This window comes from Tympanuchus pallidicinctus, unplaced genomic scaffold, assembly GCF_026119805.1.
Source record: "Tympanuchus pallidicinctus isolate F22 unplaced genomic scaffold, pur_lepc_1.0 scaffold3, whole genome shotgun sequence".
In the NCBI taxonomy this organism is placed as follows: Eukaryota; Metazoa; Chordata; class Aves; order Galliformes; family Phasianidae; genus Tympanuchus; species Tympanuchus pallidicinctus.
The window spans coordinates 7,124,274-7,149,900 of NW_026294747.1; the positions used below are offsets into that span (position 1 = coordinate 7,124,274).

Below are 25,627 nucleotides of genomic sequence, written 5' to 3' on the forward strand. Positions count from 1 at the left end.
CTGCATGTAGAAACGGCAAGAAAAAAAAACACAACGGGCAGTAGCCACAATTGTGTGTGTGGATGAAGGGCACAAAAAATGGCTGCACCTTTTAAGACTGCTGGAGGCGCATGGGGACACATTTGGGAGGGGTGGGAGGCAACCACAGGCGCAAGCCATTTCTGAACACTGATTACATGGGTAAATTGTTTGTTCCACTGTATCACAAAGAGAAGGAGCATTATTTTTCATGCCACAGCTGTTTTGAATAAGAATAGGAATAAACTTAGCCATCCTCCTCATGTTACTTACTGCTAATTATGGCATATATTTACATCTATAAAACAGTCAAATTTGGGGGACATAATTTAATGCCCCTTTATTGTGTAGATCTCTTTATTCCATCCCACATTTGAATTTCAAAAATGTTTAGGACTTCAAAGCATCTTTAAAAGCTTGCCCTAATTATAATATGCATTACTTTTGAAAACTCCTAGTTTGCATTGCAGATTCCTGCAAATAGAGGCATTCATTTTAAACATCAATTAATATCATCCACACATCTTCAGATGAGCTTTAGTCTTTCTTTCAGAGTTTCACTGGGCTCTAAGTAAGCTTCCCTCAGTTTGAAGAATAGTTTAAGCTCTTGCAAATACTTGAAAAATTAAGTCAGTTGCTCAGAATGGTGGAAAGCCTGAAAGCCCAATATTAATTTTTATCAGCTGCTTTTTTCACGTGTCTCTACTTTGAAAATGTCCTTCTGCCTTTTAGATATATTTGTTGTTATATATGTCTATGCCCAGAGCTGCAGAAATCAGAGCTTAGTCTTGGCAGAGGGCACCTGTCAGTGTCACGACACACAAAATCCACAGCCACAGCACTGAAAGTTGTGCTCACACCAGCACCAAGGATCCCAGCGGAGGCATGGAGGCCTCTGAGCGAGCCCTATGGGCAACAGAAGTTGTGCAGTCAGACAGCAAGGTAAAATGTGAGAGAGCAACAATTACCTAAAACAGAGGATTTAGAAGTCCAGGCTGCAATGGACAGGTACACACTGATGAATTAATGTTAAAAGCTCTCAGTAAAAAGTGGCTACCAGATTAGCTAGTGCTAGATAGCACCAATTACTGACTACACTTAATCCTAGAGCAATTCCTGTGCTGGTGGAGATGCACACGATAAAATAATAGCAGTCAAACTGAAGGTGCTTGTTGCTGGAGATGTGTACCGCGAACTTTGTGCAAGAGAAAATGGAGAGCTATGGGCAGAGTGCTGGGGGCAGAGAAGGCAGGGCCTTCATGTTTAAGCTTTCATGTTTAAGAAGCATTTTGGGATAACCCTGTAGGTATACGAACAGCACTTACTTTTGCAAGAGGCCTAAGTGTATTATTTACTGTTAGATAATTCATGAATAGTGGTAGGTCAGCCTTTTAAACAGAATTAGAATACTACGTGAGTAGAACTTTCACCAATAAAAGAATCCAACAGAGGCAACATATGTTGATTTAGCTCTCAGATAGGTGATGAGAATTTCAAAGACCAGAAAACATGGGGGTTTTTCCACAAATTACCAAAACAGCTCAAGCAAAAACTAGGCAACATGCATGTTGTCCTAAGATTAGATGGCACAAATCATACCTGCTTATCTTACATAGATTTGATCATTTTGTGACAACGTGAATTGAAAAATTGTGCACTCATCCTGCATGCAGGCAAAGGTTTCACTGAATTCTCTGAATTCCTTGCCAGTTTTCTAGGTGATTACTTTTACACTTACTTAAGAACATTTACTTTTGTTTTCATTTTATATCCCTGTCATCTCTAGTTTCATGTAATTGTGTCACACAAATTTCCTGTGCTATACTGTTGGTGTGTTGTTCCTTACTTATTGCACTGAGTGCATAATATAGTAAGTACAAGTCCATCTTTGGAGTGACTTCCCTGAACTAGTTCCCAGTGACTGCCCGAGACAAACAGAAGATTCACTGCACTTAAGGTACAAGACAAAGACTGAGGAATTGCTTAGCAGGGCTGTGGGGCTGGTCACTTGAGTGACGTAAATGGAGTAGTGGCGTAGTCTCTTTCTTTTACACCTCCTGCAGATAGGTAGGAAAAGGCCTCAAAGTGCGACATCCAGATGTGTCTCCAGGGCTGAGGCCAGAGGCTTTCCCATTCCCAGCACCAGGCTCACAGGAGATACAATCAGAGTGAACCATTAAGCCTCCGCAAAGCAAAACAATTTGGCTTTGTACCTAATACATGTAATGCTTTGCAGCGTCAACTCCAAAGTTACCAAATGTCTTCTTGCAAGATCTCAGACCCTCCCCTCCCACTTTGTAATCAAACCTTGTTACTTCTATCATGGGAAAAATCGAAAGGCAATTGTGCTGCTGAGAAGCCTCCATGAGAGCAGCATGGGGAAGGAGCAAGGGGAACATTCTTTCCAGCTACCAGAGTTAAGCTACTTTCTGCCTTGGTCATTTCTCAATGCAAGAGTTCCTTTCTGGTCTTCCTGTTTCCCATCTTTCTTTTGCACACTAGATTTAATGTCTAAACAAAACATCCTTTCTGCCACCTCCAGGGACGGGCTGACCTTTCTTTAAATCTGTTTACAAGCTCACCATCCCTTCTGGCATCACATCCGCACCTTTGCTTTCACACTTCCACAGCAACAACATCCAACTGCTTTCCTGAGCCAGTTTCCCTTGACTTCTTTTACTCGTAGTCCTTGGTTTTCTTTTGCTGAGACCCCTTGCAGTGTCTTCCCACCTGTGTAACTTACCAAGTACAACTCTGTATTCCTCTTTTACTCACATTACAATCAAATCCCACCAAAGCCCAGACTGTCACTGAAACTGGTTTACACCACCAAGCAAACCATCAGTGGCTAAATAGCAATAAAAGGAAAAGACAACAAAAATGATAGAAAGTGAGAAATAGCTGAACAAACAGTGAGGGGAAATACTGTGAATAAGCAATGAACAGAACCTGGGAGAAGTTGAACTTTTCAGAGGAGGAGTTGGTAGTGGACGAGACGCAGACAGTGGATACTGCTTCAGAAGTGGATACTGAATTTAAAATAAAGGACAAGAATACAAAATTTAATCTATTTTTACATTAATAAATTGGAAATTACAGTCAGGGTCCAAAACACCGTCAACCTTTGTCAGATATACAGTGGTAACAGATGTCTGTTTTAGAACAGCTTCTAAAGACTCCCCTCAATAATGGCAAATGTCTTTTTTTTTTTCCTGAAAAACATCTCATCAAGGTGAAAGAAATTAAGTATAAGACAGTGAGTTGACAGTTTAGGATCTAACTCACCACAGCCATCTTCTGTTCTTCCTATATATATATTTTTCTAGCTGTGGGGGCACTGGTGTGAAGTCTATTCCTAGAGGAGCATTCATCATCAGCCTTGCTACACCCGAATGCTTGCCCCTGGCACCCTCCCTCTGCCTTTGCACACCCAACAAGAAAGAAAATCCACTGGCCTATTTTAAGGCCATGGCTTAGGAAGGCATTCCCATCACATTTTTAATATATAACTCAGCAGGATGGTAAGCACTGTGCGTTTTTTAACCTTCACATTATGCAAAATTGTATTAAAAGATCATGAAGTTGGAAGACACTGTAAGGTTAGGAAATGCTGAATTGAAGTTTCCCACTCATCCTTACTGCTGAACTGCATCATGGAACCTTTACTTACATGACTGCACACTCACCCACTGAGCAGCTATACAATATTTCTCATTATTTTCATTATTCAGTGTGCCCAAATCCCTGCCTCCCTCACACTACTGAAAACCTGCACTGAACTTAGAATTATTAAAATTCTCCTAATGGTGTATATATATATGTATATATATGTGTATATATATATATATATTTTTTTTTTTTTTAAATGGATGCCAGTGAGTTTGATTTCTTAATGATGACCTCAGATGAAGGGATGGCATCACTATGATGCTGGGAAACTGAGGTAAGAGGCTTAAAGTTGAGCAATGCTTGTAGGAGATCAAGCATAGAAAGCTGGTACACTAAACTAACTTCTAGGTCACGAGTACAACACTGACCTTAATGATACAAGAAAGCTCTGCACTGGTTTTAGATACATCTTTGAGCATTCAGCACTCCTGAAAATCAATTTCCACATGGAGAAGCAACAGAAAATACAGAAAAACATCAATGAATACAGCACCAATCTCTGCTGCTTCCATGTTCAATGTAGTCTAAGGCTTACAATCACAGAATCAATTGAGTTGAAAGAAACCTTGAAGGCCCTCCAGTCCAACTGCCCTGTAGTGATAGGACATCCACAGCTAGATCAGGCTGGTCATTCTCATGCAACTGAGAACAGGCAGGTGGGGTGAGGTTCATTGTGCCAGTGGGTTTTGCAAGTATTTTATTAAGCAAAGTGGGTTGGTGAGATGATGGGCCTCAGTTCAAGCCCAAGTTTTGCAAGGAAATGAACTCAGTGGTTATAGACTGTAATTCCAACTGCTGTTTCTCTGCAGCCATATTTCTTTCATCCTTATGCTTGCTCTGCTCCCAGCTCTCACAGGCATCTCTGCTGTGTGCTGTCATCCTTCCCCGCAGACTCCTTAACACAAATGCTTCCACTTCCCACACCTTATCCCTTTTTGACTCTGTGCTCTCACCTGCCTTTTGCAGGCTCCTGGTTTCTGTATATTTCAGCTTCCAGTTTTCTGCTGCCACCTGTTTCTGGACTCTGCTCAGCCAGCCCTCAAACACTCACTCTGTAGTTCCATTTCTAGTTTTAAGCTCCATAAATTTCTTGATGCGATTCTCGATGCTTGTGGCGCAGCACAGCTCCTACTCAGTGGTTTATCTCTTCTGCACCCAGATTGGAAAGAAGAGCCTCCCTCATTCTCAGTTCCCATACTTTTGGCAATATGTGGAAGTCTTGGGTACATTACAGATTGGAGAGTATTTCAGATCACACAAACTTCAACAAAGACTAATACCATAAGCAGTGGCTCCAGATCAACCTTTTCTAATGTTAGCACCAATCTTTCCACTCTGTAATTAGTCCCTCAATGTGCCTCTTTCACTGAGGCTTTAAGAAAGAAACTCTGGTATGAAGAGGAGCCTATCACAAACAACAAATTGGTGCAAAGAAGAAGAGTAAGCAGAAATAAGGTCTCTACTCTTGAGATTTGGTGATCCTTTTGGATGAACCTTTAGCATTATCACCATGAGGTTTTGCAAATGCAACAAATTAGACCTGGTGTATCAGTGAAATTTACTAAAACTAGACCAATATATTTTCCAACATCTCAGCTTTCCATTCAAATTCTGCTTTCATTCCTGCTTGCAATGGGCAGATTGTTGGAGCAGAGTCCCACAGCTCACTAACAAGCAGGCGAGGGAAAAGCAGGCGTACTGTAGCAATCAAAAAACCTTTTAAAAAAAACCCTGAAACTCTCACAAGCTCATGACTGACCCAAAGCATGCTTGATCCAAGTCCTTCTTGGTCCTATTTGCTATCTGCAGGCTGATCCTTGCATTATGTGCATTTGACAAGAGTTCTACATCAGAAAGAGTAAAAGCAATCTCTGTTTGCTGCTTCCCTGGTGTTCTCAGACCACTAGATGGCAGTTCCCCATTTACAAACAAGTGCTCCATTACCTGCTTGCTCCTGCTAAGCAGCTACATCAAGCACAGCTGAGGCATGTATCTGCCCCTGCATGTCACCTTCGACACAGACTTGTGGAGCTGCCAGCAAGAGTGGCTCTGGGACAGGACCCTACCAGAAGGATACACAGCTTATCTATGCTTTTAGGCAAGAGAAGACATTTCCACAAGCACCCCAAAGCTAAGCACTAAACATAGGCCACACTGCCAAGAAAGGCTCGCAATGTCATGTCTTACTCACCCAGAATTTTACGAGGAAGAAAGCATTTTGGGGCCCCTTCCCAAACAGCTCCTTTAGACCACCCTTCTTTTCAGGAAATTTGTCATAAATCTGACGAATGTCCACCGATTCAAGCAACGGGTCGCTGTAAGAATGGTTTGCGTGTCCAATGTGCACGAAGAGGTGTTTATTGTACTGCAAGAAAGAAACAGGAAAATCAGCGCCAAACAAAAAGAACAGAGGTTTATTAAGACGCAGGGCTGCATGTGTTCCTGCAGAGGGAAGTGTGCTTTGATGGATTCAATGACTCGCACGTTATTCCTGGGACTATGATTTTCTGCAGTATGATTTCCATGAAAACCTCCAGTGATTGTGAAGTAGCCCCTAGTGAGCAAGGGTCAACTTCAAAACCCCACATCCTCCAAGCCTGATTTCTGCTGGTACCCCAAAGGCCTGAACCTACACACTTCTTATTTGTCTATTAAAAAAAAGCAAACATAACAACAGCAAACCTCAACCTATGGCATATGCTAACAGCACTTAAGACAGAAAGGAGTTTCTTTAAACCTAAGGATGACAATCGCGTGAAGGCCAGCCACTCAGTATTGCTGCTACTTTATGAGCAGACCTCGCCACATGCCCTCCAATGTTTTGACCTAAGTACTGAAAGGAGCCAACCTTCACCTAGGGAGCCCTAGAGAGTGAGTGTCACTGACCACTCTCTATGCCAAAATGCGCTCTGCTTCCACTTCCCCATTTCTTAACCTTACCTCGCTGCATCTCATTGCCCACCTCCACAGCCCCTGCCCTGGCTGGGGGAACTCTGCAGGCCAGGGGAGCCCAAGACAGCTCCCACTCAGACCAATGTGGTCTTCTGGGTGCTTTCAGCATCATGCAAGCAGACTGAAGGAGCTGCAGAGCAGTGAGATTAAGCATGTTTTTTAACCACGGAGGTCACAAAAGATGTTTCTAACTCAATTAAAGGAAAACTGATATGCTGTCAATGAACACACTAGAAAACTGTCACATCCAACAGATGCTGTATATGAGGGGCAATTCCCAACTGGTAAGCACAAATAAAATATTTAAAACCCCAAAGCAGACCCCATTTAAGCTATTTAGTTTACAACATACCTGCTGAATGAACAAATTGAAATGACAAATCTCAATTAATTGGACATCCTCTCACAGCCTTCCTTCACTGTGACAGGGACCTTCCTTAGCCAGATGTCCAAGGCTTTGGGGACAAGGAAATGGACTAGCAACATTTCCGTACTTAGGGAATTGTAATCTATTTGACAACCTTCTAGCACAGTGCAATCTGAATTTAGAATCAGGGAACATTCACCCCTGTTTGTGGACAAAGGTGAGGTAAAGTCTACGCTTTTTAAAGAGTCAGGTGGTCCATTTTGTGAAAGAAAAAATGGAAAGTGTAACAGCATGCAAAGGTGTTTGCACATGCAAGTCTTGAGCTCAATGTATCCGACAAATGAGCACCACTTGTATGGATTGTCCTTTTAGGCTTCTTTCAAAATAATGCCATCCCAGCTTCTCCTGTGCACAGAGAACTTGCCCCGTGTGTCCCAGAGGGACAGAGCTGGTCTGAATAAGCTGTTTCTACCATAAAAACACATATGGCAGAGAAATAAACACGTGGATGGGAGCTGAGTGTATGCGTGCAGGAGGAAGCATGCCCTGGTCTGGCTCACGAGCTGATCATTTACACAAGGACTCAGGAAATCACTGATCTGGTTGGTAAACACAAGTTACCACAGCAGTGTCTGCAGTCAGAGGTAGCATTTTACTTCACTCAATAGTGAACAAAGTGAACTTAGGAAACACTTGAGCTTGGAAAAAAAAATAGAACAAAAAAAAGCAAACTAACATGAGAAGGAACCATGTTTCCAATTTCTATTTTTTGACACACATTAAGCTGGCAGCACTGTGACCGAATGTCAGACTGGACGGTTTTTGCTCCCTACTTTGATCTAAAGCTTTGCATAGGACACCAAACCAAAAGGCCATGGTGCCCACTGCCCCAGGAGCTGGCACAGGAGGGCTCCAGAAGCATGCTTCTGTTGCTCTTCTAGGCTAGCAGGAGCAAAATGCAATCAAAAGGGTGTGGGATGAGTCACCTAACATGGCTGCTGATGGATGCCCAGCTTGACCAAGGAAAAGGGCAAGCACTTCCCTGAGGGAGGTGAGTACTTCAGCCTTCCATGAGAAACAAAGCCAAAACATTCCCCCTTCCCTGCAAACTCTTAATGAGCCAAGAAGGGCACTCCCTGGGGATGTGCACCTCTGTTCTCCCTCATTCAGAATAAGGGCTGACACAGTAAAAGTTGCTCAGTATCTAAACTTCAGCAAAAGAAATCCTGTACAGGAACACAGAGCGGTTCAAGAAGTCTTTATGCTGTTTAAATACAAAAGCAGAGCTGAAGGCAGCTGTAAAGCTACCACAGTTGTCTGCTGAGCTTGCCAAAGCACCAGATGCTGCTGTAGCAACATTTCTGAGCGGGTACAGTGGGACAGATGGTATGACATCACCTGACAACATTCCTAGGATGGAAATGTTTATTTTGACATTGCAATGTGTGATTATTTTCTCCTTCTGTTTCTGCAATTCCTATACTAAGTAAGTCATTACTAACCTAATTAAATATGGCACATTTCTACAAACTAATGAACAATACTGTATTAGGAGCAGGGCAAATGGGTACTGAAATGATCCCTGTAGTTTTCATACATACTTCACGGTGGGAACTTACGCATAAATAGAAGCAAAGAGGCTAAGCTGCATGCCTATATTTTCAAGCCCATTATGTCTGAAAAGCTTAGAAATGTTCTCACTATCATCAGAATCCACTGTTGCCTCAGACTGTATTCCAGTCACTGAGGCACCTTACGTGTGGAGGAATTTGCTCCTGCCACCGCATTGGAAAGGTCTGCATCCAGCAGTGTACTTCATCTGCTGTCAACCACCATAGGTCAGATCCTGTGTTTTCCAAGGATAAAAACTCCGTAAAAATGCACAAAGAATGTTTGCAGTCACTTCGTCTGCAGCATCTGCATTACACAACATGCCCTGAAGATGGCCGCCTCTTACTGAGCTCCCTTCCTTAAAAAATTCCAACTATCCAAAGAATGCAGTAAAGCCATGAAATATGACTGTTGTCAAATAATACCACGAGAAAAATTATAATCCACTTAGGAATTTAAAAGAACCGAGACAAATTGCCAATGGCAGAGGATGCTTGCATTTAGCTAGAGTAGAACAAAGACGAATCACCTCCACCTGTTCTATCTGCCAGTGCATGTAATCTGTAACATCTCCTCCCCAATTCTGCTCTTGCACACCAAGGCAATAGCCATCCCTGTCTGTGAAACAGCAGTTCTGTGGGCAGCCGAGCAGGACACAGCCTAAGGGCAGCAGCTTGCTCGCTGGGGCTGAAACGAGAGGCACCAGTGCTTCACAAGTGCTGGGCCCTGTGCATCGGTCCTGGTCTGCCCTGCCTCAGAGCCTGTGGTCTGCATAGCACTGCACTACTGAAGGAGGGGGCCAGGCAGCGCAGACTGATTAGAAAGCAGTCAATGCACTGCTGTCACCTGTAGCCTGCTCTGCACAGTGCTGCTGCCTCGCTCTATCTTCTATCTTGTACATCTGATGCTCTTTAATTTCCTGCTGATGTAAGAAAGTCACTCGCTCTACCAACAGTTCTTATTTCTACCAAAACACTGGTAAGCGCATAGTTTGTTGCCACTGCTTCTATCTTCCACCGAAGCAGACTGGGACTTGTATTCATAATGCTCTCATCCTGTAACCAGAGACTTCACCGAGTCCTGTTAGGGATTTTAACACTTTCACAACCATCCTGTGGTTGTGTGTTATGACACAACGCACAGTCTCCCTCATTTTTTTAGGACCTCCACCCATCAGCCTCCTGCCTGTCTCTGCTCAGGGTGCAATCTGGAATGTGCCCTAAGAGAAGTTCTTAGACAGCTTTCTAGTTGTAGAAATAGGGAGGCAGGAGCTGAGCAGGGCAGAACCCTGCTGGGGAGGCAGCGCAGCCCCCAGCCTAACACAGTACTGCTGCCCAGCACTTCCCATGCACTGCCACAAGAGTCCCAGTGTGCAGCCGGGACTTGCTGGCAAGGCAAGGTGCTCACAACTCATCTGCTTTCCTACAGCACTGCAGACACAGCCTTCTATTCTAGCCTCCCTGATCCGAGACCCCACGGTCCCAATTCCACAAGTGCTGAGAGCTCAGATGGGAAAATTATGCCTGAATATAGGAAGCTCTCAATAAAGCCAAGTATTTGGAAAAATCAGGCTCATAACAAAACAAAGTGGACCCTCAAAATCAGAGGCCCATTCATTCTTTTGCACCTGAAGTTCTTGGTTTATCAGATGTCAGCAAGAGTGCCCCTCAATCTCAGAGCTGACTGCACTACATCTGTGAAATGCAGATGGAGGAAATTATTAATTATCTTTGGAGGAGAGTGTAGATACTGCTCAGCAAGCAGGGCATGGGGCCACGCATTTCAACAACAGAATAAAACAAACTGCTGAATAGCGGCTTATCAAAGAAGGGCCACTGCATCTACACTAAATGAAGGAGGAAAAAAAGGAGCACGTGAGCACATGACACCCGAGAACAAACATTTTATGGAGATGGAAGTGTGCTGCTCAGCACTGCACAAGGAATGACCCTTCATCCCTTCCATTTTTTAAACTTGGATGGATTTTAGATTCAAACGACCCAAAATTCTGAATCTGCCACTCCACAACGTTCGTCCAAGCGTGGCTTCGCTTCCTCTTCCTTTCACACCAATGCTAACTGGAGACTTCCTTATAGCCAAAAAGCTGAGCTGCCTTCCACACATTTTATGGGAAATAAAGAAAGGACAAACAATGCCTTTAACGACAGATATGGTTCAAATATGGAGGATTTCTTTTGAAAGGACCTCATTGATTTTTCATCACTTAGGTGGTTTGATTAACTTTGGTGAATTTTACTGCATCTGGCTATTGATGGTGGGCTGTTTTTATGGCCCTTTTGCAACTGCTTTCACTTTCTGTTTCTCAGGCACATTTCTCTCCGGGCTCACAAAGCCCCTTTACAACAACAGTAAAACCTGAACGAAAACATAAAGAATATTTTATTTCATCATCACTTTTCAAAATACGTTTTGAAGAAATTTGGACCTACCACCATCTGATGGTTTGGATGTGTGTGTTAATACCAAAAAGGCCCAGCAGCCATGTTCCTTCCAGGCCTAAGACAGAAAGCTGCCTGAAATGCATGCAGCAGTAAGAATCCCTGAAGAGGCAGAGAGAAGAAGGGTTTATTCTGGGAAGTAGCACAGTATTTTCCTGGTTTGGAAGCAGGTATGAATGAACTTACGAGAAATTGGAATTATTTCCCTTTCAGTGTTGGAGTCCCTGAATGCTCTCTCTATCTGTATACCAGCCTTTTGTTTTCACACACAGTTTGTATTTTTGGGGTACGTGGGCATATTCAGTGTAGGCAATTGTCCTGAAATTTCAAAGAACCACTACAGTAAAAATAGAAAGCTTCCCTTAAATAGGAAACCTGCCCTGAAAGCAACAGGTTGCATGAATTTGTCAGCCCTGGAGAGTATACTTACATAGGGCTGGCAACAAAGAGAAGCACCCACAAGGAACACGAGTGCTTGGATGTACCAGGGCGGCTCCTAAGCACTATTTAAGAATTGTGATTGAGCATAAAATGCCACAAAGGGGAAATACAGCTTGACATTTATAAACTGAATTGATTTTCATGTTAGAGGAGGAGTAATCTTACCTATCCTTAGCCTCAGAGTCAGTATTCCAAGATTTTGCAACTGTATCATCTTACGCCCTTCCAAATGACCTTCTGCCATGCAGAACTACAGCAAGGAATGTTTATTGTTTCCTCCCTATATTTTATTCTTTTGTTAATGGATTGATTTTGTGGCTAGGCAAGGGAAGGAAGTCAGCAGCCCCCAACAAGTGACAGGGCTCTTTGGAGCACGTTTCTGACCCGTAAGAATGCCCACCTGGAATTAACCTAACTGCCTGACATCAAGGGGCTTTTGTACTTCTAAGCACCAATTCACATTGGAAGAACCCCAGAAATGCTTAATGCCCCACTCCTTGGATGAATTCTCAGTGGGTGGACCTTTTATGTCCATGCACAGCCCCACTGAAGTCCTTGGCAGTCAGCACTGGCAGACACCTGAATCCATAATCGCTATACAGGAACACAGGCTGCAAGAGGCCTCCCAGGGTCACCAAGCCCTGGCCCGAGGTCACATTTTAAGGAGGAATTGGTCTATTTGTCCTCACCACTACCAGGCATTCTGACCAGGTTTTCAGATGAGGGAAGGAGGAACCATCATTTTTTTCTTTTTCTTTTTTTTCCCAACAAAACATTAGAAATTCATTTGATCAAAAGAATACTTAACTTGGAGCTATACAATGATGGCAGAGTGCAGCACAGGGTGACCAGCAGCCAAGGATAGCAGCCAGGCAGCATCTGCTGCATGCCCACCGCACCTTGTAGCACATGCAGAGCAGGGTTAGAGAATGATCCATGATGGAATTCATCCATGAAAAACAATAGAATTGTCTTCGTGTCGTATTTTGGCAATCTCATAGCATGTGATTCTGAGTCTTTAAAAACAAGTCTGGGTACTTCCACGCTTCTGCTTCTCTCCAACCCCTCCTGCATCTATCAAATGCACTCTGCAGTAGTTATGCTTGCAAGCTGGAACAAGCACCAGTGGGCCTCCCTGCACCTCTGGAATTCCAAATAACATGAGTTTACTCTAAAAAGGGCTTCATAGCAGCTAGGAGGCTATGTCGGCTAACTGCGTTTCAGGCCCCCACCCCTTATGCACTGCCTTCCCACAGCCTACATCTACAGGAAAACTGAGAGCCCCAGTGCACCCTCAGCGCAGAACCTCCTGCAGCCCAGGAGCACTGCCGCAGGCTCTGGCAGAACTGTAACTCAGGATGCACCAAGCTGCCATTCACCCACATGCAGTGCAGTCACGCCGCACGCTGCTCGGCTGTACTGTCTGCCAACACGCTCCAGGCACATGTGCAGTACCCCCAGTCAGAGCAGCCCGAGTGCAGCAGGGATCAGTAGGGCACACTGTGCAGCACCCAGCCACAGGTGTTTGGTCGGGCTGCCTGAAGGGATACCAGGGTGCTGCCTTCCCTGCATCAGAAACAGAAACCTCGCCTGGCTGAGCACAGCACTCGAGCAGAGTTGTTCCAGCCCGGGGCATACTGAGATTCAGGGTGACTGAGGCTGCAGCCTGCCCTGTGTAGCCCACAGGGCCTGGACTGCCTGACAGCATGTGCTAGACCCTGGTTGCTCCAGGTGGCAGTGCAGCCAGTCTCAGTGAAGCCGAGCAGCAGCAACCCATCCAGCTAGAGCGGAGCCAACAGTACCTGCTGGCAGACACCGCCTTCCTCAGCATTAACTGAGCCTGGCCAAACGGGACGCTCAGCAGCCCTCCACACTGCCACATATTTAGTGTATGAATAGCTGAGATATGGCATATTTCTGTTGGGGTGTTTCTCTGCCAGGAGCATTCCTTTGTTGTAAGGTTTCTGGGCTATGTCTCCAGTCTCCATTATGCAGGGTAAACACTCCCTGGATAACACCTCTGGACAGAGCCCATAAAGGCTATGGTTTCCAGTACTTAATTACAAAGAGCAAGCGATAACTTCTCTCTGCTCCAAGCTACTGTATTTTACCAGGCATCTGAACAAGAATGACCTGTCTACATCACCCATTCATGACAGTATTTGCTTTTCAGAAATTATCTCAATAAAAATTTTCAGGCTCGAGCTAAAAGAAGCTCTTTTGATTTTTTTTGTGACACAGTAGAAACCATGCTAGGCTACTCACAAATGCCTGTGGTAAATATGTAATGATTAATATCAAGGTTCATGGCTAACTGGCATAAATAAAATACTACAGCCAATCCCATAATCTACCCCTACAGGTGCAGTGCAAAGACTTATAAACCAAAACCTTCCTCAAAAAAACAAAACAAAAAAAAGAAGCCGAAACGAAAAAAAAAAACCTCAGACTGGATCCCAAGGCACGAAATCAAGCAAGACTCAATGACCACAGATTTAGAAATGTAATCTCAAAAAAAGAAAAAAAGAAGCAATGCAAACAAATGCTGCATGCTAGGAAGGCTTGAACTCAAAGGGATTATCACTGTCCCAAAAACACCCAGAGGATGACCCTAACATCAGTTTTGTAAAGGGCCATGCATAATTTCTATACAAGTCCTTGATTTTGTTTCTGCTAGGAAATAGATTAAATTGTAACTTACAGTTAGGCACTGAACTGCTGCCAAAAACATGATGCAATTTGGTACAGCTGCTAAAGTAGGTTAACAGCGAGGCACAGTGAACCATGCCTGCTCTCAGACAGGCCTCTCTCTTCAGCAAACAGAGAAACAGGGCAAGAAAGGATAATGTGGTACCATCACGAAAGCAATATTACATTGAGCGGTAGTGAACACAGCAATACCAGGAGTGTATTCCTGCAGGCTTAGCCCTGGAAAGCTTGCTCCGCATGGGAAGGGACTGAGGAAGGCCAAAGCTGAGCAGACACTGAGGGCAACACTTACTGATTCGGGATCCCTCTGCTGTTCAAGGAAAGCTGAAAACTCCACCAGCCTGAGCTTGGTCGTACCAATCGATCGGCCCTGCCACGCAGGGACCGACGGAGCTGGAGCTGACGTAGGCTCAAATCCTAAAGAAAAGGAACCATTTTCATCAAGACGTTGATCATTCCTCAGTTTATATTTTCTGAATTAAATATAACCAGCAATCACCCAGGTAACTCTTGGTCATTTATATTCATTTTAACAAATAATGAATGAAAATAAGGACAACAGAGAAAACATGTAGGAAAAGAGGTCCCGACCCAACAAGCTAAAAATGGTACAAATAAAAGGTTGGCTCCACTGTTTGCTTGAGGTTGTAACTCACTGCAGAATTTTTGCTTAAATTATATACTGGATTTTAGAGATTTACAGAGATTTCACACAGACTTCAAACAGACTTACAGCTGACTCTTGCCTGGAAACAAGCAGCAAGGCTCTGAGGAGGTATTACTGCCTCAAGGAGTTAAGAGAACTGGCCTCCATTTCTGGCTCCTAATGTGCCACGCTACAAGTAAACCACCTCTCTTTCTGCCTATTTCTTCTGCCACTCTCAATTCCTCTCTTCTATTTAGTGTATACTCTTTCCAAGGCAGGGACCGTTTCTTACTATGTATTTGCACATTGGGTCCTTGTCTTCTTTTGGAGCTTTTAGGCATCATTATATTACAGATAATAATAAATAATTACTGTAAAGAGCTGAATCATACTCTAAAAAGAAAGTTTTAAATTGATAATAAAGAGGGAATGACATGCTCTAGAGAGAGAAGGGATGTTAGCCACCATCTCTAATTCACCTCAAGAGAATGAATAAATGCTATCTTCTGCTCCTCATTGTGGAAAATTAGATGAGAAGGAAACAAAACAGTAAAGGAAGAAGAGAAAGGCTGCAGCTGGAAGGCAGAAGCTGATCCTGGGAGACACACAAGAAAGGTTAGAAAACCAGGATAACATGGTTAAGAACCAGGGAGAGGTCACAGATAGTTTGTGTCCATATCTCTTAGTGAGTTTGGGAGGTGGATCCAACCCTCAAATTTACACAAACAGGGTTTGAGGCTTGTGAAACAGGGAATTACAACAATGACTGGTTATGTGTGAACAGGAACTCTAATGAAGCAAATGCATGAATTCTGACTGATTTAGAAAAATTAATAATCCCATTCTGAAAGAGAACAGCACGTAAAAGAAGATTCAAAGTATCTGACAGACACAAATATGGTATAGCAGGAAGTTAGAAACAACACAAAGTATGAGGGAGTCAGAAAACTGCAGCTGGGAGTCAGAAGTGTGGTGTAGTTTGGCAAGAGAAGTGTAAAGTTAGTTGTCATCTGCAAAGAAATAGTTATCTTTCCTGGTGTTAGGTGTGAAAAGGAGAATGGAAGAAACCATGGAAAGGGCATCATCAGTATGAGCAGTGAAGTCAGAGTGTCAGAGCAAGCATTATGCATCTAACAAAGGGGTATCAGGTAGAGCTGAGGCTTCAGGAGGAGAAGAGTTACCAATAACAGACACATAGACTTATATCAAAAACAAGGCTAAACACAAATGATTTCTGAACAGATTTAGCCCTAATTAACAATAAATGGAGGCTTATTATTACAGCTATTAAAATACAAACATGCATCCTACTATTCATTTTTTACAATGCATTTTGCTACAGTATGAAACACTGGCTAGAGATCATGTATCACAGCAACTCCTCACATATGTATTAACACTTGCTATCTAAAATGTAACATCAAACACAAAACTCCCAAACTCACTGATTCTCCCTCCTAACAAGTACCAGGACACTGGTACTTGTTAGAGACTAGTGTTTGGTTTGGTTGCTGAGGTCATTAGAAACGGAGTAGTGGCTCTGTCCATTTCAGGACACAATCCAACCCTTTTTAGTGGAGACAAGAAACAAAAGTTACCTGAAATGGGAGCTGTGACTGATGGCTGTATAGGGTAGGCCTGCTGAACGAATGGCTTTACACTGGAATAAATAGTTACAAAAAAATCATACACCATGCCATCAACAGTAAATTCCATTAGAGTCACACACGTAGTTAATGAACTTTATTCACAAATGTATTTGACTCCTACGTAGCATATGTAGCAACCATAAAGAGGCAACAGCAAGAGAGAGAAGCATGAGAACTACATACTCCCAATGTGCTGAAGTGAGGAGCTTGTCCATGCTTCTGCCCTGCCTGCTGCAACCATCCCAGCAGATGCAGATGCTTTGCCTCCCAATAAATCCAGAGGACATCGAAGTACTGGGGCACAAAGATTCCCATGGACCTCAACAAAATGAGGCAGGGAGAAGATGAAAAATAAGGCTGGGAGACATTGCTCCAGAGCCACTGCAGAGATAAGGGATTGCATTTCCCATGGCTGATGAGGGATGCGGTCCCTTGCAACTTTTCAAATATGAGATCACATCACTGCAAGTCTCTACCCTATAACCACTTTTCCTTCTTTTTGAAAAATGTGCAAATTATTGCAAGACTGATATCCTGTGGCAGCAAAGCACCCCACACATAGATAGAAACATACTCAAATTTTCAGACTTACTCTTGCGAGGATCCAGGCTGCCCCGTTTGAATCATGCCAGGCCAAAACTGAAAGAAGAACAAACAGACCCACATTTGTTTTCCCTGTTGAAAGATTTGGGATATTTCTGAACAAGCACGATTCCTTTTGCAAAGACACAAGTGAAAGCATTAATCCATTCACTCAGCCTTAGATTTCTACTGAACAGTGTTAGAGAATACAGGGATTTTCGGGACTCAGCTAACAACTTACCCCAGGTGCCCCAGGAAATGTAGGACGGGGAATTCCTGGCAGGCCCAGCTTGTTGTGAATAGCAGTAGCTGAGACTATCTGAGCTGATGACATTGCTGCCATGTGCTGGAGTGCTTTGTCCTTTGCTGTCTGATCCTTTAATATGACAATTACATGGAGTCTTAAAACATTTGGCACAACAAATGATGTTAAATAACTGCAGCTACAAGCACATAAATCAAAACTTAAAAAGCCACACAGAAAATGCAAAAATAGCAAACCATGCAGGAAAAAAAAAAACCAGGACAAAGGCTAACACTCAGACTACCTGAAGGCAAAACCTCCTCTCAGACATGCATGGTAGACCTGGATTCTCACAGTCTGCTCTGCCAACATGCAAGAAGCTTGGGGAGAGCAAACTGCTGCCCACCTATTTATCTGGGTAGATTCTGCTGGTTTTAAGTCAGGACAGAGTAAGTCAGTCTGCTGCTAAGGCTCTGCTTGCCAGAGAGGGATCGCTGAGATCTGAGCTCTGTCATTTAGAACTAAGAGAAATCTGCCTTTAGCATTACACTGCAAAATGAGAACGCAGAACTGCGACCGACTGTAAATGACAACAGATTTTATTTGTCTTTACATGTTTAGAGCCAGCTCAGAGTCTGTCTTACAACAAGTATTTTAAAAACTGGATCACCAAAATCCAATTCATACCAAAATACAATTTAAACTCCCAGTTGTAGTGCATCACTGGCTGACAGTGATCCCAAAGAAAACAGACAGCCATAACATTTCTACTGTTTTCAAGCATATAGGAACAAGTTTAGGAAAAGAGTTACTGATTACATGTGTTAAATTTGGAGTCCTAGACGCTGCCCATCAGGCATGATCACAGAACAGAAAAGGAACATCTCTTAATGCAGCGGGGCATTTTAGGACCGGTAATAAAGGTAACCAACAGAGTGCTGCTATCTGGAATGGTGGGGTTCCCTGTCTGGAGATACTGTATTAATATGTGCTAACATTTAGGTATGTGACTTAGGATGAAAGAACACAAGCAATATTAGGCAAGGATGTTGTTGGCCTTCAGGTTTTACTTCACAAGCAAAGTAGCACGCATGCTGGCAAGAGACGCATGCTTTTATATACAGTACACAACTTTGCACATACGCTCCCTCTAAAGCTTATATGGAGCAGTATGATAGCTGAGCAGTCCTTCCTTTGAATAGCTCCTTCAGAAACAGCACAGGCTGAGAGTACAGGAAAAGCTAGCCAAAAATTCTGCCAAGCACAGCTAAGGTACATAATACTTGGTTTAGTTAGAATACTTACCATGCTTGTTACCTGGATACAACAACAAACAGTTTATTAAAATGCTTGTGTAGAATAGCAGATTTTCAGCAAAATATGAACAAAATAGTAAGGGACAAAGGAAGAGCATTTTGCTCAACGTTAAATACCAGGTTTAAACAAACATGTTACTTTCACCAAGGGACTGATTCATTAAAAGGAAATAAAAATAACAAACTAAAAACCCAGCAACGCTCTGGGGGTAATTTACAGCAGGTCCCCACGTGCAACAGAGGTGCAGGGGATCACTGCACTCATCTCCCTGAGCTGGGAGAGAAGAGCCCCTGGCAGCAAAGGGGCAGGGGAGAGGCTGTAGCCAGTCCCTCACACCTGTGGCAGGACAGCACGCTGCCATCTGACCTGTCTAACCCTCAGGACCCCCACACCATAGCTCATGTGATATCTGCAGGGCAGCTTCTGTTCTCTTGTTGTATGCTACCTCAACTTGGCCACCTCACCAACTTGCAGCTTTCCCTTCTAACCACAACCATCTCACCTGAGCCCAACCCTGACAGCCCCTGACAATGCAGGAAGGTGTGAGGGGTGCAGTGGCATGAGACCTCTTACTACAGGTCCTTCCATGCCTTCCTTGTAGCAATTGCTGCATTTGGTAGTGGCCACTTTTCAGTCCTTTGATTACACGTTAGAAAGATGGAGAAAAAGCAAAATGGAGAGGTGCCAGCTCAGCACATATCCCTTGCAGGAGGACTCTTCTTGAGGAGTTTCATCCCCATGGTGACACATCTGCCAGCCCTGCTGAGCATCAAGACACTCAGCCAATATCTATCAATGGGAAGTTTCACCTTTTACAGGTTTAGGAACCCATGGTAGTCAGTAGACCATTTTAACTAAAAGCAAACGTATCTTACATTGAAATATGGCAGAAATCAAATTCAGAATCAAAAGCAAATGCTAAGAGATTCTGAATTCTACCAGCACACAGCACTTCCAGCTCCAGGTGGTGGGCTGCACATGTATTACTAGGCGGATTACACAGGCTTCAAAAAGAAACAGAAAAACTACATTTTGAAGCTGCTTATTTGAACTGAAATATCAGCTTGCCTACGACTTTAAAAAACAAATAGACTGGGCTTTTTTTGTACTGCAGCAGAGAGTGCCTGCAACCAGCAGGGAATGACTCTTTCCACCTATCACTGCAATGTGCTGCTTCTGGGATGAAACTTGATAACTGATTAATAACACACAATGGTATTACATCACAGTTTAGGCGGCAAGAGAAGTAATATGTCCAATTAAAACTGCAAGAGTAATTTAAACAGACAGATTACAGTAATTACCCAGGTTGGAATTTGGCCAGGACAAATGGGTTAACACCCCTACTCTAAACAGGAACGTTGTGGGATTTTTAATGACCGCAAAGAGTTAAGACTTGGATTTCCTATCTTGTCCAAGAAGAAGGGCTTGGTTTTACTCATGTGTGCCATTGTGTAAAGCTGGAATAAATCCTTCTGGTCAAGGACGTTTTGCACTGATGTACATAAAATGAAAGTATGGCCCAGCATGCTGCAGAGTACTGTGGTGAGGTTCGTCAGGAGCTGCAGGGGGACAGCATCTGCCACCGAATCACTAAATCCCATCAGAGCTTAAGGTATTCCTTGGATAGGTCCCATCTGGCCCTGCCCTGACTTGACCCTACTTAATTTATGAGCTCCGATGGGACTGTAGAAGCCCAGGAATTACGCTGTAGTAAGTAACAGGCTGCACCCTTTCACTACTGTCTTCCCTTCTTCTTAAAAGTAGGTAATTGGAGACGTTACTGAGGTGGATTTAGAGCGCAATCAATGAAAATCTGGAATAGTTTCACCAAATCCCTAAAACATCACCACCATAATGGAGAACAGGATCTGCTTCTTGTTTGAGCTGACTGCTCTGGGCTGCAGCTGCAAACACCTTGTGTTAGGAAGGGGTGAGCTCTAAGAACCTAAAGAAAGGAGACTATGCAACTTTTAATGAATCAGGCCCTTGAGTTTTACTTTTCACCCATTAGTTTTTTGGAATGCAAAAGACATAGTTAAATTAGATAAGATACTGCCCCAATATCATCCAATTATAATTCTTAATATCCATAAAAGCCCCACGTGAAACAAGTGTTCTACATGACAAGCACAAAGGGATTTGTGCTCGACTTTCTTTTAATCCAACATAAACAGCAGAACAATTCAATCAATCAGTTCTACAGCAAGAGAAAAAAAACCAAAAACCTGTTATCCTAGAATGATAAATGGGGCTTTGCATACCACATTGTCTATGACTTTAGGGGTAAAAAAAAAAAACCCAACAAACAAAACTAGGACAGCATGAGGAAAATTATGCACAACAGAACACAGTATTAATTCAAGAAAGCCTAAAACCTGCATGAATATTTAAAATACAAAACTTTTGTAAGGAAAAAAATATGACATAAGAAACAACAATATGCTACAAAATGGATAGTACAGTAACACTAGCATAAAATACTATCCTAATAAGCAATTTTGCAGATGTTAATTCTGCTCAGATCTTGTATTGATTCAAATAACCTTTGCAATAATTAGCTGTAGCTCAAAAAGGATAAACAAATCACGAAAATATACAATTGTTCCGGACAAAAGATAGAGAGCACTTCAGTGTTTCTAGCCCTGATCTCCAATTTGCTTATTATTAGAGAAGACAGGAGTAAATACAAAAGCTGGCTATTTCAGCCAGGCAATAGCTAATGCCAAGAAGAGAATGCGCATTCAAAGCTGTCCCAACTTGCTGCCTAATGAGTAGCAATTAATCCATCTTATTGTATTTCAAAATGCTGAAGACTCCATTCACATCAAAGGGAATTTTTCAAGGCTTTTATCATTGTTCATTTAAAAAGTATAGAGCTATCTTTAGCATTTTATAATTGACAACAATATTTTCTTTTTATCCCTCAATGTGGAATGTAGAATAATGGATTTTACAACACGTAATATATGTGTGAATTGTAGGCATTTTAATGTTTCTTTTTGTCTCTGTCTAATTAATCTTGCTCTATGAAAAACATATCTGAAATGAAAGTCTAAGATAGATGTATGTCCTGCTGTGAAGACCTTTACTCTTTGTTTGGGCCCAACTTCCAATCTACCTTTTCTCCTGATTGATTCAGGCTCCCTGCCAGCGCAAAGGTGGGAAATGCTGCAACCTGACACTACAGACTGCTGTATTTTAGAAGGAAAAACATTATAAATTAAAAATTCTGCTGCACAAGAGGAAATGTCATGAAGAGGAGCCACCTTTCAGATCTGTCTCCAAGGACCACTTTATCTCAACCTCTCTCTCCTCTTTCATGAGACGAAATTTCGCTAACCTCAGGAAGATTTTAATAACCTCAGAAAATTAAGATAAAATCCCTAAAACAGGATTGTTTTCCTGTTGGAAAAGAAATTCAAATGTGTAACATCACTAGAAGGGCCAGCAGGGCATTCTCATTTGGTGGTCCTGAAATACAGCAATAGCATTAACAGGTAGAACTCCTTGCAGGCTAAGGATTCATCCATCTGCAGCAGCTGCAGGCATGTGTCCCCAGGGAAAAGGAACTTCATTTGGCCAAGGGAACATCACAGCAAGAAGCCAAGATTTCTTGTCTTCGCCAAGCTTCAGTAATACTCTACCCAATGCCATGTACAGATACATTCAAAGTCACGTGGACAGCTCTGAAATCTTTCCATCCATATGGATTTCGCAGAAGACAGCCACAAGAAGATCTGACACGTTTTCTCCTTGCCACAAGGATGGTTCAAACCAATGCGAGACATAAGTATCTCCTGGTCTAAAATAAACCCAGAAGGTACTTGGATAAGAAGACTTGCTGGTTACACCGTTTGTCAGTGTAAAAGATCAGGAACTGAGGTCAATGGGACAGACTGGCCAGATCCCAAAAGATCAATTAGAAATGATATTACAAAAAAAACCTGCTAGTAAAGGACATCAGTTGGGGAGTGAGGGCCTCCGTGCTATGCTCCTGCAACCCTCAACTCCCTGCTCATGATTATTTCACTTAATGCAGCACTGGCACACACAGGGAAGCACCATCTTCTTTGCAGTAACCTTCCCTGTGCACAAGTGGGATGTGCATGGAGCTGGGAGGCCTGGTGACAAGAGGAAGAAACATGGGAGACATAAAGGGCCTCAAGTCAGAGCTGACTGAAATTATAGCTACAGACTGGCATGAAGAATCTCCAAATTTCATCCATGGAGTACTTTCCTCTCATGTTGTATGTGGCAAATCTGATATCAGGTACATCTCTTATTTTCAGTAGTAGTTGCTCTCCTGCACATACCACCAACTGAGCATTTTAGAGTTTTACAGGCCTTTACAACTAGGAAGAGATAGCTCACTGTTAAAATAGCTGAAAGTGACCTGAGGCAGAAGTGGTTTATTCCTTTGCCTATGTTCTTTCTGGCTCTTATCACGAGGAAATGCTGGCAACACTGCTTTAGGACAAATGAGAGTCCATCACCTTTCTGGGGTTCCTGATAGGGCAGTTTGAACTGCCACCAAAACAGTCCACACTGAAAACCACTTGAGAAGTACATCACTGATGTGAAAGGAATGCAAGGTGAATACATTTTTTTGCATCTGCAAATGCTCTCTGTTACAAAGAGCATTAGAGAAGATATATAGTTCAATAAAGGAATAGTAAGAGAAATGCAGGCAGTGCTGCAGAGGAGGCTGCAACTTCTCTGGTAAGGTACTGTGCAGATGTTGTGCTGTGGAACCTTATTCACTAACCAAAAGCAGAAAGAAAAAGGGAAGGGAGACGGAGAGAACCTGGCTCCTCTGTTGCTTCTGGGCACCCCTCAGGCGAGGGGTCCTGGAAGAGTCACCTGGGCTGTGCTTGGGCTCCTGCAGGAGCTAAATCTTGTGGGCAGGATGGCTACCTAGAGGTAGCAGAGCAGGAAGAACAGATGCTGACCAGCAGAGCCTGCTGGGGAAGGACTGGGGCAGATTCTGTCATTAGTGATATCTGGAGAGTATTCTAAGTGCAGGGGTTGGCAACCTTATGTCACTGGCACGCTCCCCATCCTCACGGAGCAGCTGTAGGAAGTCTTGAAGCAAATGTTTTCCACAGAGCAGCAGTGACATGGGCATGAGAGGCTCCTCACATATGGATGAATTTCTTGAAACATAATGGCAGCTCCCCTGTTCTCTGCTCAGCCCTGGAAGAGCTGCAACCCACTGACGGGTGGGAATGAGCAGGGGGATCTGAAGGCCTCGTGAAGTACCTTGTTGCCCTGACAGATCTTTCCTTCTTCAGGCGACTCCTCAAGATGAAAAATCCCCTGGGGGCCCTATTTACTGCAAATGCCACTTAGGGCAGAGGTCTCAAATAGTACTAGATGGCATTTAGCTGCTTGTTCCTTCGGAAAGCTCTGACAAAAATCTGATAGCAGGTGCAGCAACTAAGAATATGTTTTGCTTTAGAATTGTCTTCATTTTTATGTTATTTTTAGCATTGAGAAAATGAAATATTTTAGAAGAGCAAATCCAATATTTTTGTTAGGCTCCTAAATCTGCATTTTAGTAGCTAGGTAGGTTTCCTGCTGTTTGTAGCCTAGGTGCTCACCAGCCCTGCAAAACACCCTGAGAGCTGCTGGTGCTGAGCACCTCTTACAGTAAGGCCACCTCCTTACATAAGTAATTTTAGGCATCAAGGATTGACAATTTAAGCTTAAAATGCTACATATCTCTGTATTATTGCACCCTCGGTTAAAAAGCAGTATGTTTAGGTTGTCTTAGTTGTTCTTTACAAACCCCAACTGCTCAGCCAGTGCAGCTAAAAAGCCAGCCACCAACAGCCATACAAGCTTGCCAGCATGCTGCCCACTGCGGATGAAAAACCCAGTGCTTCTGTCAAGCAGGCCTGTTACACAGCCAGGCTGTTATTTATACGCTGCAGCTCCAGGACTGTGGTAAGCATCTGCAGCGCTCACCACTTAGCCTCGTGAAATTACTTGCTGAAACATTTCGTTTTTCAGCTAGAACAAAAACGTGATTTGTTCTCATTCGGAAAATAAAAATCAACAAAAAGGAAAAAGGATGGAAGGAAAAGATTTACAAGTTCTTTTGCTTTTCATTAAAAAGAAAAAGCGTGGAAAAAATTGCAAAACCCCCTCTTCCACTTTTAAGTAACGTGAAAGCAAAATCCATCCCAGGATCTCTGCTGGAAATCTTAAAAAAACAAGCCATCCAAGAAACCCTCATCAAACATTTCCAAGAGTTTCTTTTTAGCCTTAGAATATACTGGAGGGAAACGAGAGAAAATGGGGACACGTACAGTTCATCACGTCAGATTAAGCAAACATACTTCAGTTTTCCTTGGACAGGGCTCGCACTGTGGCTCTCCAAAGATTAAATGCCAACGTTTTACTTCAAAAAAATAAAATTCCATAGAATTTTGCAAATAATATTTAGCTTCAGGTGATACTAGATTGCACTCTAGTAGTGTCTTGTAGCTAGAGCAATCTGGATAAGCTGTGCTCTCTGGCACAATCTATTTTAAGTATTCTTGATAGCATTTCAAAAGCAGAGACAAAAAACATTTGGGAACAGAAAACAATCACTCTATCTAAAAAAAGAAAAAAAGAAAAAAAAAGGAAAAAAAAAGTATATCTACACAACTGTATAAAAACCTTGTGTATGTAAATACACTCGTAGCACTCAGCTGTTCAAAAATAAAACAAAAAATGAATGGATGGGTTAAAAATCAGGTTTAGGTGCTGAGCGGTTACAAAGAGTAGTTCACTTTGCATTTGGACAGTGTTAAGACAATGTTTTTAATGTGGATGCTAGTGCAGAAACCAGAGATTAAACACAAAGAGACGCAGACAGCTACCACATGCAGGAAAAGGAGGTTACAGGCATGGCAGCACCAGGAGCTCGCCCATCACCACGGGGAGGAGGAAGGGACAGGCATAGCAACCACA

At 42.9% G+C, this 25,627-nt stretch overlaps 1 protein-coding gene across 9 annotated transcripts in view; it reads right to left on the reverse strand.

Annotated features, from left to right (window-relative positions):
- TEAD1 (TEA domain transcription factor 1) overlaps positions 1–25,627 on the reverse strand; it is a 143,745-nt gene that overhangs the window by 14,080 nt on the left and 104,038 nt on the right. For 6 of the 9 annotated variants that reach the window (XM_052693298.1, XM_052693302.1, XM_052693301.1 and 3 more), the window contains 5 exons: positions 17,345–17,479; positions 17,114–17,160; positions 16,471–16,532; positions 14,519–14,643; positions 5,879–6,052 (listed from right to left, as the gene is read on the reverse strand). In XM_052693298.1, the coding sequence (XP_052549258.1) occupies positions 5,879–6,052; positions 14,519–14,643; positions 16,471–16,532; positions 17,114–17,160; positions 17,345–17,479 (543 nt within the window). Of the gene's footprint in view, positions 1–5,878; positions 6,053–14,518; positions 14,644–16,470; positions 16,533–17,113; positions 17,161–17,344; positions 17,480–18,652; positions 25,601–25,627 lie in introns of those variants that run through there. The other 3 variants (XM_052693303.1, XM_052693305.1, XM_052693307.1) reach the window with 2 other exon arrangements.